Here is a 16,293-nt window from a genome sequence, read left to right on the forward strand (position 1 = left end):
AGCGGCCAGAGAGATAGGAGGAGAACAAGGAGATGACAGTGTCTGTGAAACTAAGCTTAAATATTGTTTCCAGGAGGAGGTGGTGAACACAGAGTAGGCACCACAGATATCAATGACTCTGCCCTAATAATCATTTTTAATAGGAAAAGGGAGAGACTTGACTACAGAAGGCAAAATTCTAGCCAGAATTCTTCTGTGCAGGCTACTAAGAACATGGTCATCTAAATGCTGCCTGAATTATAATGCGGCTTCAAACCAAATTGCAGCACAGCAAACAAGATCTTTGCAAGGCAACAAATATTGGAAAATCATAGTGAGCAGCACCAAACTCTCTAAATTGTGTTCATTGACAACATAAAAATATTTGACACCATCAACAGTCCAAGACTCTGGAAAATGCTAAGTAAATAAAATTTGTTGTCTTGTGAAACTCACCAAGATCCTTACGCAACTGCATGACAAATTGGTTGACTGATTTTGAGTTGACAGAACTGAACCTTTTTTCCACTTTGGTTGGAGTGAAGCAAGGCTGTGATCCAGTCCTGTTCAATCTATTTTATGCTGCCAACTTTAAAATGCAATAAGGGATCTACAAGCTGGGGTGAAAACTGTTAAACTTGGGTAACCTTGATAAAAAAATTTGCATAAGTATCATTACCCAGCTCTTCCCAGAAATAGCCAGGAAAACTGGAGTGTTAGATGATCAGTCTTTTGGGCTTATGTAAAACTATTTTCAGCAAACATTTTGAGACAGAATCCACCAACAACATTTACAAGGAAAAATGTACCCAAAGGAGGATTGGAATTCACAGAGAAAAATAGATTCATAAACAAAAGTCCTAAATAACTTTTGCTAGATGTAAACTTTCCCACAAAACATTAATTAGGTGATAGGTGAGCTATGTGGATATGCCTATTCAGGCCTATTCCAGGGACTAGAATCAATCCATCAATGGTATCTATTGAGTGCTTATTGTGTGCAGAGTCTGTACTGAGTGTTTGGAAAGGTACAATATCATAAGTAAAAACAGTTCCTATCCTCAAGAAGCTTACACTATAGTGGAGGAAACAGATGGAATGGATATTGGATCCCAAGAACATCCAGTGGAGGCAGAAAAGGATGTGACAACTCAGGCAGAGGTTCTTAAGGGATTCAGAGAGGCTCTTCCTATTCTTGTGCAGGAAACAGCCCCTCTGCTCTCTGAATTGTGGCCCAACTCTTCAGGAAAACAGTCCCTTAACTTGCTTTTTCCTAGAGACCTTTTTCCTAAAGTTCTTTAAATCCTCCCCCAACAAAAATAGTTGTTTTGAAAGAAAACACAATCTAAATACACTTCTGATCCATGCAGAAACTCTTCCAGCTCAACAGGCAATGAATATTTTCAAAAGTCTTTGAAACAGTGGTTCAGGAACTGATTTATGCAGATGACTGTGCTCTAGAGGCACACACACAAGAAGATACGCAAATGATTAGGAATTGCTTTGCAGACTGTGCACGGTGCAACAGTCTAACAGTAAGTATGAAGAAAACATAAGTTATATATCAACCCACATCAGTTAAACCCTATGAACAACCAAAGGTCTTCATTATAACATAGAAATTCAAAGAGTTACCAAATTTTGCTACGTAGGCAGCATGCTGTCCAAAGGTGCACAGATAGAAAAAAATAATTAAAAATGGTTATCATGCATTTTGGCAGACTGTAAAATGGTGTGGCAACAATGGGACATCACTCTCCATCCCAAGTTGAAGGTCTATACATTAGTCACATTGCCTAACCTCCTATGTGGCTATGAGACCTGGACCTTCTACAGGAGACACAGCTCCTGGAGCAATTTTGCCAGCCACATCTTCAAATGATACTCAGCTCAGAAGGAAGGGCAAGATTATCAACAAAAAAGTCCTGGAACATGATCAGCTTATCAACCTCAAAGCAAAGCTCACAGCAAATGAGCTCCACTGTGCAGAACACGTGAGGGGAATGGAGGACATCAGGGTATCAAAGCAGCTGTTAGATGGTGAACTGAAGAGGGGCACCTGCAAGCTGGAAGGGCTAAAAAAATTGAAGACACAGCACAGCACAGTCTCAAATAATGGAAAATGGCAGTGGGTTACTGGGAGATCGCTACTGTGGACAGTCCAGTCTGCCATGCAGCAATCAGAAAAGGGTTTGCTCCCTTTGAGCCTAGGTTTTGTAAAGATTAAGATGCCAAGAAGCAGGCTCTTAAACAGAAAAAGAACCTGTATGGGACATACTCACTAACACAACAAGAATCTATCCTTAAATGCAGATAACAAGGCAGGGCATCACACTTAGGTCCTCTCAACCACACTCACACAACTGAATAGGATCTGTGAGAAGTGTCATCTTTTATCTACTCATCCATCTATCATCTATCTTTGCACACACATATACACTCTCTCTCTCCTCTCTCTCTCTCTCTCTCTCTCTCTCTCTCTCTCTCTCTCTCTCTCTCTCTCTCTCTCTCTCTCTCTCAAATCCTGAAGTTAAAATCAATCTCCCAGTCTCAGAGCAATGGCTAAGTCAATGTAGCTTTGCTGGAAGTGACACATATACAGAATGAATGACGGCAAGATTTTCTAAAAGCTACTGTATGGTAAGCTCAAATTGAGGATTTGAAAGCATGCCTGGCTCTACCACTTACTTGCTGTGTGACCTTGGGCAAGTTATTTAACTTCTAAGTGCCTCAGTTACCTCAACTGCAAAAATGGGGATTCAAGATTGGCTCTCTCTCCTACTTAGACTGTAAGCCCCATGTGGAACAGGGACTGTGTCCCACCTGATTAACTTGTATCTATCCCAGCTTTTAGGATGATGCTTGACACATAGTAAATGCTTAACAAGTATTGAAAAATAGCACAGGGAAGCAAAGGAACCATTTTACAGATGAAACCTCTTATAATGGAATATGGCAGCTGGATATTGAGACACCATGGCATCTGACAGAGAAGCCTGTTGAGTGAAAAAGGCACAACATGTTTTTTTATGGAACATGCAAAACTGAAAATAGTGCAGGAACTGCAAACAGAATACCTATCAGAACAATAGGGAAGAATCTGCATGTTTACTCATTATGGTAGGATCTGTCGGTCAAGCATCAGTTTTTTTCAACGACACCTGTTCACATGGGTAAAATTTATTTTATGGCATTTATTAAGCACTTACTATGTACAAAGCACTGTTCTAAGCACTGAAATTCACTGTCAATAGCATCTTCTCTGAATACAAAAGATGAGAGTAAGAGAGAGAAGAGAAAGCAGTGATAGGAAAAGAGAACAACACCACCAGTTATTGTTATATAAATGGATGTCTTGTTAGTTCAGATCCCTGCCATCTCAAAAGAACAAAGCTGGGAGAAAAAAGCAAGATGTTGAACTGATGTGCCTAATGCTATAAGCAAAGTCAGTGAGCGCCTGGAATGTGTGGTGGCAGCCCTCTTCTAAAGTGTATTTGTTTTGAAAACCATCATGAGAATAGTTAAAAAAAGAATTGTCAATCTTCATGATGTCCTTTTGAAGCATGCCAATTACATAATTCCTGAAGCTTTATTTTACATTTGAAGCAAATGCAGTATAAAGCAGTTTAGGAATGATTCAAGACATTGCCTTCCAAAGTCTTCAGGGAACTTCTAAAGTTAGGATTTATTTGGCCTTAGTTTTCTTATATCATCACATTTTCACAGTCATCATATTTAAGTTAATTTCAAACACTGTAAGTGTGACAGGATTTTCCGCTTCATTAATATCTTCTTCATATGCTATAGATTTTTTTTATCCATTTGATTCAAATGATTTTTTTTTCATTTGATTTGTTTCATAAACACAACTCCTTTCTTATTTAAATTAGATAAGCTACTTGGGAGAAAAAATGAGGTTAAATATTCTAAAATTATGATTTTAGAAGTGATTTACAATATTCTATTGATGGCCACATTCCAGTCTAATTGAAAGGAAACTACTTGCTACTTCTCCTCTTTTGAAGTTATTTGTGAAAAGAAAAATAAAATAATTCAGATTTAATGCCAACAGAAATATATCGCAGGTACACTAAACAGTTAATGTATTTTCTAAATGAATAGTTTAAAATAGCTATTAAAGGAAAGGAAATGAGTTTAGGATTCTAGTAATGACTTCTCCTCTTCAAAATGAAATCTGTAAATCCCTGATTGCAATTTCAAATCCCAAATGGACCAGCAGTTCTGGGACCAGGACTCACTGACTTTATGTCTAATGGCACCTGATAACTAGAATGATTTTTATATATGTAATTTGAAAGCATATTCAAAATTTATAGTCATGGAGACAATTTGTGAATGGCTTTTTCATTTCAGAAATCTCATTCTAATATCTACATTCACCCTCCTCAAAGCTATGTATACAGTGTTTATAGATGTAAATAACCCTAAATACATATTTATTTATATATGCATGCACACATATGCACAAATATAAGTACCCTTTTATTCATAGGAGTGCATAATGATTCAGCCTGTGATTGTTAATAAAAATGCATTTCTAACCATCAAATTTGAGTCTATTATTCTAAGTTAATTGCATTTGCCCTAAAGAGACTTGCAACTGGCTGTCAGCCTATTTGTGTCAGTTTCATTTTATTCATCAGTCAATCTTGTGTTCTCTTTTTTAACATCCCATATATTGATCAAATAGATTTGTTAGCATGCCTCTGCAGCTTTAACGTTATTCAAAAAAAAAGACTAAAAAACTTTGTTACCCAGCACAAGCATTTGATTACTGTATTAGTTTGCATGTGGTCTTAATTGATATTTCAGTAGCAAATAAACATCCTTTTGATGGTTCCCTAAGATCCCCACTAAATATAATCAATGAAATAGGAGCCAAGAAGCATTAGAAAATGAAAAACAAATAAACAAATAAACAAAAAAAACCCCATGAAAAGTCTACGGTGGCTTGCACCAGTAATTTTTCAAAAAAAAAATGAGTTTTATGCCAGAATGCATGATACAGAATGAGTAAGCTATAGGGTTAACATAATTTACATTTTACAGAGTAAACACTGTTTTTTAAAAAAGAAATGAGAGCTTTAGGGAAGTAAGGGGTACTTGGTTTCATTTCTCTATCTCAGCTAAAGAAACATCGCAACAAACAGGTGCTGGGAGGAGGGGAGGGCTGGTGTGGAAAGAAAATGTGTAGAGGCAGAGTATGGGGCAAAATGGGAATCATTACATGAGTCAAGTTGGTTACAGGAGAGATGAAAGACATTATAGAGGGAAGAGATAATTAGCAGATCAAAAGCAAATCAGATAAAAGGTGACCTTACCTCCTCTGTTATCAAATTTAAGAAACTATAGAAAATTATTAAGATATTTTCTCCAGGGGTAAAATAGTTTCTCCATGTACTCTCCAGATTGAAGTGCATTCTACATTTTCATATATTGTTTGTGTCCAGTGCTTTTTATGGAAATTCTGAGTTTTTCTTTCAACTCCTTCTTAGGAAAGCAAAAATTAAAACACATTTCATCAGTACAGTGCAGTAGGATACTCTAAGTCATATTCACCGATGGTGCTATTACACACAGGATATCTCACACTCGACTATTAAACAAGACAATCAGCTAATACAATCCATTTCCCAGACCCAGAAACAGTTAAGAAAAATACAACCCCAATTTTTAGGAGAACAAAGAGAACTAAAAATTATTTCTTGATAGAAGACATTTCAAAGACCTCCAGGACAAGCAGGCTGAAAAATTCCCAATAAAGACTGAGCAAGAAAACTGTGTCACACTCCCTAATCCTCAATAGACCTTAACAAGATGTTCATGAGCCAGAGATTGTCTCTTTTCTACCCAAGACAAAAGATACAGGAAACAATACAGTCTAGTGGAGGATTAGCAGTAAGAAGCAGGAGAAAGATAAAATCAGATTTTTCAACCTTGCTATTAGAACTTCAAGCTCTCGAGCCAAGAACAAAATCAGAAAATAATGAAAACCAATACCGCAGTAACTGGTGTACCTATCAAAATGGATATTTGGGTCAGATTTTTAATCATTTTCTGACTAATACTTTACTCACCACCTGACTAGACAGTCCTGTTACCAAATTGCTATCCATCACATATGGCAATTACATTTGGTTTTCCCATACTCCATATTTCCACTGCCACCCACCAGATACAAATTAGATTACCACTGCTGGTGCAAACTTTCCAAGTACTGACACAATAAGATTCCAGTAAATGTACTTGTACAGCTAAAAGCAGAATTATACATAATGTACTATGGTTCCAACAAACAATTTGCTATCTTAGAAATACAGATTTCCTATGCCAAATATACAAAAGTCAATACACTTTTCTCAAGTTAAATTGGAAACAATTTAACAAATATACTGGGCACACTGAATTTCCTTTGGCACTGCTAATGCTTCAGAAAAGGAGTAGGATTTTGGCAAGTTGAAAAATGAGACTGAGAAAAACAGGAAACCTATGGGTTGGAAAGGTATCTGAGATGATTTCAAGTTTAACCCAGCTGTGGTAGCAAACTAATGGCTTGGAAGTTGTAACAAGTCCTGCTTTCTAGACATGAAAAAGGGAAGGTGTATGCAGTAATGGTCATTTTATTTACATCATGATCAAAGTGCCTCATAACCCTATGCCATTAAAAAAATAGCAATGTGTTAAGCTTACAAACATAAGGAAGCAGAAGGGCTACCTGAGGGGCTCACCTCATAAAACATCAGCAGATCCAGGGAAAAAAGCTGTCAGATCTATACTTTCATCCCTCTCTGCACAGAAGATTTAAATGTCTGCTGCCTAGGCCCAGTTTAAGGATGGCTATTTTTTTGGGGGGGTGGGAGGGATACAGGGGCTGGAGGGAAACAAACAATTTTTGTACTGTGCATAAATGCCATGCCAGGAGGCAGCATTCAGTCAGTCTGGAAGACTACATTTTCCAACACCTGATACTTGTGCTAATTCAACCCCCCTAACCATTTTCAGGTGAGGTGACTGGGAGCTGAAGTGGAAATGCATAGTTCTGGAGATATACAGATTCCAATCTGTGCAGTATGGACAGTGGGAATGGATAGTGGAAGCAGTAAATAGGTCACCATAGAAGGGGTAGCAAATTTTTAAATCCTCCACTCCCACCTCCCAATACATCAAGTTTATTACTAAATGCACTCTCCTCTCTTCAGGAGTCAAGTCATTCCCTGGAAGTAAGAGAAGCACTCAAGTAGGCATATGCTCTCTTTCAGGCCACTAGACAGCCATTTAGTGGGCCCCAGTAGTAATGAACTCAATTTAGTAGTAATGTACTATTCCTGAGGAACCCTGAGTGATTAACTTACTCCCTGCAAATGATCTGGGCACTGGGGAGAATCAAGCTCATTAATGGATTATCTTGAATAACCCTGCAGAGTGAAGTTGCCTTCTTTTAGCATCAGCCTCTGGGTTGACAAAGAGTTCTACCACTAGCAATTTGCTCCATGGCAGTTATTCGACAATAATAACAAGCTAATAACTCAGACTTAGCAATTATAATCAGTCAACACCCTCATATTACTTGAAACATGATGGTAACTATTGTACTTTGCATTTAAAGGTTCACAAACTGTGGCTCATGGTGAGAATGAATCCATCACAGTGCCCGAATGGAGGCCAGATGGAAAATTAGTGTAGCACCCTAATAAGTATGTGCCTGATTTTGGTATTTTGACAGGTATGGCAGCAACTTTAGTGGGAGAAAAGTATTCAGCTACTGCCATAACATTTAACAAGGGTTGGGTTGTTGCCTGTAGTTTTGCTCTTGTGGATTATTTTTCTTCACCCAAGGTTTTGTCATTAACATCAGATAACATTGTTGAAAATCAGTAGCACATTTCCTTTTTTAATGCCCAGTACTAATGTTGGACATAAGGATTGAGCTTTGAACAAGGTTCCAATTTTATACTTGAAGTTTTGTATGTGCTACTGCTTCTCATCCAAGAGGCCAAAATGACACCAGTTAGTAGCAAGTCTTGCATGCTTAACTATTATTTATGTATTGTGATATCAATCAATCAATGGTATTTATTGAGCTCCTACTGTGTGCAGAGCATTGTACAAAGTACTTAGGAGAGTATAACAGTATTGGTAGACATATTCCCTGTCCACAAGATGCTTACAGTCTAGAGGACTGTATCCCCAGTGAAGATCTGAGCACTGTACTTGTGCAGTTAATTTTGTACATGAAAATGTTGTGCAGGTAACTTGGTTATGAGTTTATAAATTTCCAGGGCAAAAATGAAAAAATAACTTAGCTGTGAAGGGTCAGATGAATTAAGAAGGACATTAACTTTTCTCAGTGTTCAATGAATCAAGTTTCATGGGAAATATTCAAGATCTACAAACAAGTTACTGTCTATCCTAAATGTGAAATCTGCAGGATAATAGTTATTTCTTTTACTGAAATTCCAAATAAACTATCATTAATTAAATTGAGATCTGATAAGAACTGGGGAATTAACATGATTCTAAACTTGTCACCTTATTTATTTATGGAACACCCTGTCAAATAAATGGAATAGTATCAAGTAATGAATACAGAATATTTAGCTACAAAAAGTAAATTGGCTGATTTTAGCATGGTGGCAACAGTAGTAGTAATAGTAATTAGTATTTATTAAGTACTTACTATGTGCAGAGTGCTGTACTAAGAGTTGGGGAAAAATACACAGGTGGGAATTAGATACTGTCTCTGGAGGTCTCACAATCAACAAATAAAAGGGAGGAAGGGGACTGGTGACAGATACATAGGAAAGATGAAACTAAAGCTAAGACAATACAAAACCTGCTTGGAAAAAAAAAAAGATCTGAAGGGTACTATGGCTAGAGAAGTGAAACTGCAGGCTCCTTGGTAGTTAGCAAAGGAAACAGAAAAATTAAGTAGTCCTAACTGGGCTTTGAGGAATGAGCAAAATAAAATTTTGGGTGCTATTATTTCAGTTAATCTTTTTACTAAGTCAAAAGTCAACAATGAGCAGGGATTTCTGAATGAGAAGATTTAGGTACTCCCACTTTATTAGAGTCCAAGTTCCAGAAACCTCATAAGAATGTATAACATATTTCTTGTTCTTTCATATCTTTATTGTCCTATCTCTAAACACAGAATACCCTGGTGTGGAAACTGTTGCTATCTCTTTTATACATACAAAGTTATTCTGTTTGATAACTATTTTGCTATCCTGCTACAGAATTTACTTTGATTCTATTTCTTTTCTTCCTTTCCCCAGTTAAAACAATACAAGTAAAGCATTATGAGGTGAGGACAGGAATTGTGTCTCTTACCTTCATTATACTCTTCCAGAACTTAACACAGTGCTCTGAGCTATGTAGGTGCTCAGTAAATAATAATTGATTGATTCAAAGTTGGTTGGTAGCTTGCTAATGAAGCCTTAAACAAAACACTTTGTTTGGCTAGGAATGGATTACGGTATTCAAAATGTATTTATTCAAAATAAATACAACCCACTTTTCCCATTGACTTATTCTTCCCAGGTCCTGTTTGACTAAGCACCAAGAATCTTGCAATCTAGGAAAAAAAGAAGCCAACTTAATAATAATAATAATATTTGTGGCATTTATTTAAGTGCTTACTATGTGCCAGCCACTGTGTTAAGTGCTGGGATCGATATAAGCAAATTGGATTGGACACAATCCCTGTCCCACATGAGGCTCAAAGTCTTCATCCCCATTTTACAACTGAAGTAACTGAGGCACAGAGAAGTGAAGTGACTTGCCCAGGGTCACACAGCAGGCAAGAGGCAGAGATGGGATTAGAACTTCTGGATCTCAGTGCTGCCAAATGCCAGGTGGTGGCATAGAGGTGGCAGGGACTGGGGCATGCCAGGGAGTCATACTGGCAGTAATAGGAGCCACGGTAGGAACAATGGCCAGACAGACTAGGCCAAGGGAGGAGAGATTAAATTACCAATGTTTTCAGATCAGCTTCATTTTCCAAGCCTTGGATGTCACATCTTTGCAAATATCTTTATATACCTTGAATTTATGCAGTCCTTATATTTTTACAAAGTCCAGTCATTCATTCATTCATTCATTCAATCGTATTTATTGAGTGCTTACTGTGTACAGAGCACTGTACTAAGCACTTGGGAAGTACAAGTTGGCAACATATAGAGACGGTCCCTACTCAACAATGGGCTCACAGCCTAGAAGGGGGGAGACGGACAGCAAAACAAAACATGTGGACAGGTGTCAAGTCATCAGAACAAATAGAATTAAAGCTAAATGCACATCATTAACAAAATAAATAGAATAGTAAATATGTACAAGTAAAATAGAGTAATAAATCTGTACAAACATATATACAGGTGCTGTGGGGTGGGGAAGGAGGTAGGGCGGGGGGATGGGGAGGAGGACAGGAAAAAGGGGGCTCATTCTGGGAAGGCCTCTTGGAGGAGGTGAGCTCTCTGTAGGGCTTTGAAGGGAGGAAGAGAGCTAGCTTGGTGGATGAGTGGAGGGAGGGCATTCCAGGCCAGGGTTGATTCTCACAATATACCATGAGATGGATGGAAGTGAATAATATCCAGATGATCAGACAAACAACTGAGGCTAAGTGATTTGTCTGAGGAAGCAGCAGGCCAGTGACAGAGCTGGTTAGAACCCAGGTCAACTGACTTTCAAATCCATTCTAATTCCACTGGACTGCTCTACATCTGGAAAATACAGCTCAAGTACTCTTTACAACTGGCGTTAAGACAAATGACTCCCATTTCAGTCAATAGATCAGTAGAAGGAAATAGGAAATACAGGATAAACACTAAAGGATCTGTCTTGTAATTCTCACTGTTCGTTATTGTGAAAGTGTCTCTGCGCATTGTAAGCACTCAATAAATCCCACTGATTCATTGATTGATTGTGTTCTCTTAGGCTCCATATTGACAAGGAGATAGGGCCATCTGTTTTGCTTTTGAAATAGTGGGTCACTGTCAACCACACCTCAGTTGCTCATTTTACTATAAATCCAAATTGGCATAAAATCTTGACACAGAATTTTAAAGAATTTCTTATGTTTTATTTCTTTTCTCAATTTCACAGTGTTGAATACTGTAATAGTAAAAACATTTTGTATCCAAAAAAGAGAAAGTTAGAACTGGGCCCAGGAGATTTACCTTCCTTCAGGACCTCACTCAGAGTGATAGAAAGAAGAGATTTCACAGAAGAAATGATGACCAAGGCTTAAACCCAATAATTAACTCTTGATGCTTAATTCCGCCTATTTTTTCAGGATTAGCCAGCTCAATTAGAAATCCTCCTGGAGACTCCAGTAAGCTCTTCCTTACCTCTCTGATAAAGTTTCCTCTTCTCAGAAAAGGACTGTCTTAGTATAAGGGTTTTTTTTTAACTTATTGTGATAATCATGTGAGACGTGTTTTTTTTTCTTTAACTCTTTTGGGTTGGGGAAGTATAGCTTACAGTTTATGGAGGAGGAACTAAGAAAGAAAGAAGTTATGTCTTTTGTCCAACATTCAGTGGGTCTGTGGTAGAAATGGTTTTGCAATGACTTCTCAGTGAGTTGCTTATCTTATTGAATTATTTTGTAAGAGAGTGGGGAGGGCATTTCAGCGGAGGATGGCATGAGCAACGATGGGCTGGAGATGGGAGAGAGGAGTGCAGGAGATGTCAAAGAGTTACATTGGCTAGGGTGGAGAGTGGGAAGGAGGGTGAAGCAAGACAAGAGAGGAATGAGGGAACAAACAAAGGAGACAGGAAAAAAAGCAGAGAGGTAGAAATAAAACCAAGAAAATCATGTGGGTGTAAAACCAAGACAAGAGAGAATGCTGAGGAGACTGTAAGCTGCTCTCTAGACTGCAAGCTCCTTTGGGGGCAGGGAATGTGTCCATCAACTCTGATGTACTCTCCCAAGCGCTTCGTATAGTGTTGTACTATCAATCTATCAGTCAATCACAATCAGTCAATACATACCATTTATTGAAGGAGTTTGTCAAAGACTTTGCCCAGAGAAGTCTCAATAAAGTGGAGAAAGCAGGGAGGTGATAAAGAGAGGTGGAAATAAAGAAGTGAAGACAATTATTATACACAGTTTGTTCGAATTGTTTAGATCAGAATTGAAGAAAAGGGATGGATTGAAGAAACTGGTGATTGATTTATTCATTCATTCAATCATATTTATTGAGCGCTTACTGTGTGCAGAGCACTGTACAAAGCGCTTGGGAAGTACAAGTCGGCAACATATACAGATGGTCTTTACCCAACAACGGGCTCACATCATGAGATCTAGGTATGTTTGAAGGAGTGAAAGTAGAAGCAAGGGATAGCAAGAGGAGAGAGGGGGCAGGATCTGGAGCTGGAATTTGGCAAGCTGAGAGCAAAGGAAGGATAGCATGGTAAAAGAGTCGAGTACTAGAGAGAGTGATGAGAGTGATGAGGACAAGAAATTGAGACTAAGGAAAGAAAGGCTACTTGGGATTTAGAGAGGGGGGATATTGTTTTGAGAAAGTGGAAATAAAGAAATGCCTCAGCAAAGCTGATGTTGTGGATCGCAAATTATGAAAGAGTGATGGAGTCAGTGAGATTCAGAAGTAGCACTGGACAGTGAAAAGTGGGCTAACCCTTTATAAAGCGCCAGTGGGAGGCGGGGGGTGAGGGAAGTGAAATAGCCTTGTTATAGCAGAAGGAAGCACAATGGCATCAAATAAGTGTATCAGGACCATAATTTCTAAGGCATAAAATGTAGGAGATACTGAAAGCTAAAAATAAAGAGACAGAGTGGCAGAGAGATATGAGATAATAATAATGATAGTAACAATAATAATAATAATGGTGGTATTACTATGTGCAAACACCATGCTAAGTGCTGGTGTAGCTACAATACAAGCAGAACAAACACAGTTCTTGTCTCACACAGGGCTCACAGTCTAAGGAGGAGGAAGAACAGGAATTTAATCCCCATTTTACAGATGAGGAAACTGAGGCACAGTGACTTGCCTAAGGTCACACAACTGACAAATGATGGGACACACACATAAACACATATACAAACACAGACAAAGTACCTACCACATCCTTCCTGCCCACTGATGCCACTTTCTCCCCTTTTACAGTCTTTTCTGCCATGTACTGCAGTGCTAGAAGTGATTTAGAATATGCTCCAGGTATATTGCCTTGTATGGCAGAAATCTCCAGAGAATCAGTGTAAGGGAAGCTGCAGTGGAAGAGAAGGGAAGAGTAAGAGGAGAAAGAGGAGGAAAAACAACATTGGCATTCTCTTTTGCCCCCATTTCTCTTATATCCCCTCCCACATACCCAGATGATCCCAAAATATGTGCCCCTTCCACCTAATGTGGGATGAATGAACACTAAAGGAGATCAACAAAAGACAACAGAAGGAATTAGCATCAGAAAGGAGGTGGGGATGGGGATGGGGATGAGGTTTTAGGTAGTGGAAATGGTGAAGATAATCTGGGATGAGGGGATTGGGAGGGGAGTACAGGAGTACAAGCAGTAAGCAAGGCAGTGGATCAATCAATTAATTGCTCAATCACTTTTATAGAGCACTTACTGGGTGCAGAGCACTGTACTAAGTGCTTGGGAGAGTACAGTAGAGTTGGCAGACATAATCCCTTCCTTTAAAGCATGGCTCAGTGGAAAGAGCATGGGCTTGGGAGTCAGGGGTCATGGGTTCTAAGCCCAGCTCCACCACTTGTCTGCTGCGTGACTTTGGGCAAGTCACTTAACTTCTCTGGGCCTCAGTTACCTCATCTATAAAATGGGGATTAAGAATATGAGCCCCATGTGGGACAAACCTGATTACCTTGTACCCCCCCAGTGCTTAGAACAGTGCATGGCACATAGTAAGTGCTTAACAAAAGCCATTATTATTATTATTAAAGAACTAACAGTCTAGTGGGAGATATTAAGGCCACATCACAGGTAGACTGAGAGGTATGTGTTACGGGATGGAAAGCAGCCTAGCCACAGAAGTTTCAAGTGCAATCACGATCAAAGGTTGATACAACTGGGGAGGAGCAGAGACAGGGCAAGGAAGTCGGAGAAAGGGGCTGTAACTGGGGGACCATAAGAGACACAGGAATGAGCATACCAGGGAGAACGGGGTGAGGGGGAGAACACGGTGGAGGAACATGTAGTCACAGAGAAGGAGGAGGAGGAAAAGCACAAAAAGAAAAAAGAAATATGGGGAGACAGGGCAAATCTAGGAAGAAGGAACACATGCAGACACTGACTCATTCACACATACAACAGACACTCGCTCATAAGCAGCAATTCATGAGTTCTCAACCAGTTTCCACCAGGTACCAAAGGAAAATGGGTGTGATGGTCTCGGGTTGCAGGTTGTGCTGAGGGAAGGGAGCAGCAAAGTGGTGGGAGTTTTCCTTTCCCCGTGCTGGGGGTTGGCTGTACTCTTATTTATTGTTCCATTGCAGTTTACTAGCTGGGAACAGTGGGAGGGAATAAATCTTTTTTTTTCTCCCCCTGATTAGGGATATTTTTCTTCCCATGGGGTTAGCCAGTTCTTAGTTGATTAATTATAGGCAAGCACTCGATAAATTGGCAAAGAAACAGCTCTCCCTTATAATGTTGTTTTTCCCTAAACAAAAGATTAGCAAAAAGTCTCTGCTTCCCATGGGGGTGACAGACAGACACATACTTGCACACCTGAAGGTGAACAAACAGGCAGATGCACAGGAAACAGACACACCAAGTAGTAACACTGAAGAAGAAAAGGGAAGTGGTCATAGAAAGGAGGGGGAGAGGAAGGAGGAGGATAATTCAGAGAGGGATAAGGGAAGAACACTGAGGATAGGAATGAGGGAGTCAAGGAGGTGAGGTGCCAAAGGAAGTCATTAGGAGGAGTCACAGAGAAAGAAGGGAAAGACATGCAATCAATCAATCAATCATATTTATTGAATGCTTACTGTGTGCAGGACACTGTACTAAGCGCTTGGGAGAGTACAACATGACAGCATAACAGACACAATCCCTGCCCACAATGAGCTTACAGTCCAGTGGGGGAGATAATAATTGATATAAATAAAGTTAAGGATATGTATATAAGTGTTGTGGGACTGGGAGTGGGGGTGGTGAATAAAGGGAGCTAGTCAGGGTGATGCACAAAGGAGTGGGAAAAGAGGAAGTGAGGGTTTAGTCAGGGAGGACCTCTTGGAGGAGATGTGCCTTCAATAAAGCTTTGAAGGTGGGGGGAGTAATTGTCAGATATTTAAAAGGAGGGCATTCCAAGATCAGAGGAAGGATGTGGGTTAGAAGTCAGTGATGAGATAGACAAGATCAAGGTACAGTGAGTAGGTTGGCATTAGAGGAATGCAGGCTGGGTTGCAGTAGGAGAGTAGTGAGGTGAGGTAGGAAGGGAAAAGGTGATTAAGTGCTTTAAAGGCAATGGTAAGGAATTTCAGTTTGATGTGGCAGTGGATGGGCAACCACTGGAAATTACTGAAGAATGGGGAAACATGGACTGAACATATTTTTGTAGAAAAATGATCTGGGCAGCAGAGTGAAGTATGGACAGGAGTGGGGAGAGACAGGAGGCAGGGAGGTCATCAAGGAGGTTGATACAGTAATCAAGGCGGGAAAGGATAAGTGCTGGGATTAACATGGTAGCGGTTTGGATGGAGAAGAAAGGACGGATTTTAGTGACGTTGTGAAGGTTGAATCAACAGGATTTAGTGATAGACTGAACATGTGGGTTGAATGAGAGAGAGGAGTCATGGATAACGCCAAGGTTATGGGCTTGTGAAACTCCATGCAGTGAAGGAGAGGCTGACACAAGAAGGAAGAAAGAGACTTAGCTGGTAGTTTCTGCCAGGCTGATGTGGAACCAAGAGTTACCTATCAGTGCAGCAGCAACTTTCACTAGACAAAACTTGAAGAATACAGCATCTTATATGTCAAGGTATGTAAACCCCAACTCACCCCCCTCTGGCTTTCTTCCCCACTCTCCCCACATCCATAACTCACCTCTACTCACCTCTGGGGAGTGGGAGGGAGAAAGTCCAAGGTAGCCAAAGTTGGGGAGGAGGTGGCTGCTGCCTTGGATTTTCTTTCTTGTCCCCCTCCTCCCCTACCACTGCCTGTCCTCTCCTCATCCCACCCTACCAGATCCCAGTTCCCTGGCTTTGCAGCTTTTGGATAGCAGAAACTGCAAGTCTCTGAGAGAATGAGGTGACATTGTGGAGGTAGGGGCAGTGTCAAGGTGTTGTTCAAAAAATGTACCCACAAAAAGAATAGAATTAA

The 16,293-nt window shown here is 39.7% G+C and overlaps 1 protein-coding gene across 2 annotated transcripts in view; it reads left to right on the forward strand.

Annotated features, from left to right (window-relative positions):
- The window catches only part of MDFIC2 (MyoD family inhibitor domain containing 2), a 118,586-nt gene that overhangs the window by 56,465 nt on the left and 45,828 nt on the right, over window positions 1-16,293 (forward strand). The window contains exon 2 of one of the 2 annotated variants that reach the window (XM_038771895.1): window positions 11,291-11,329. The exons of the other annotated variant lie outside the window; for it this stretch is intronic. Coding sequence (XP_038627823.1) covers window positions 11,291-11,329 — 39 coding nt within the window. The remainder of the gene's footprint in view (window positions 1-11,290; window positions 11,330-16,293) is intronic. 2 annotated transcript variants of the gene reach the window in all.

The sequence above is a fragment of the Tachyglossus aculeatus genome, chromosome X1 (assembly GCF_015852505.1).
Source record: "Tachyglossus aculeatus isolate mTacAcu1 chromosome X1, mTacAcu1.pri, whole genome shotgun sequence".
Lineage (NCBI taxonomy): Eukaryota > Metazoa > Chordata > Mammalia > Monotremata > Tachyglossidae > Tachyglossus > Tachyglossus aculeatus.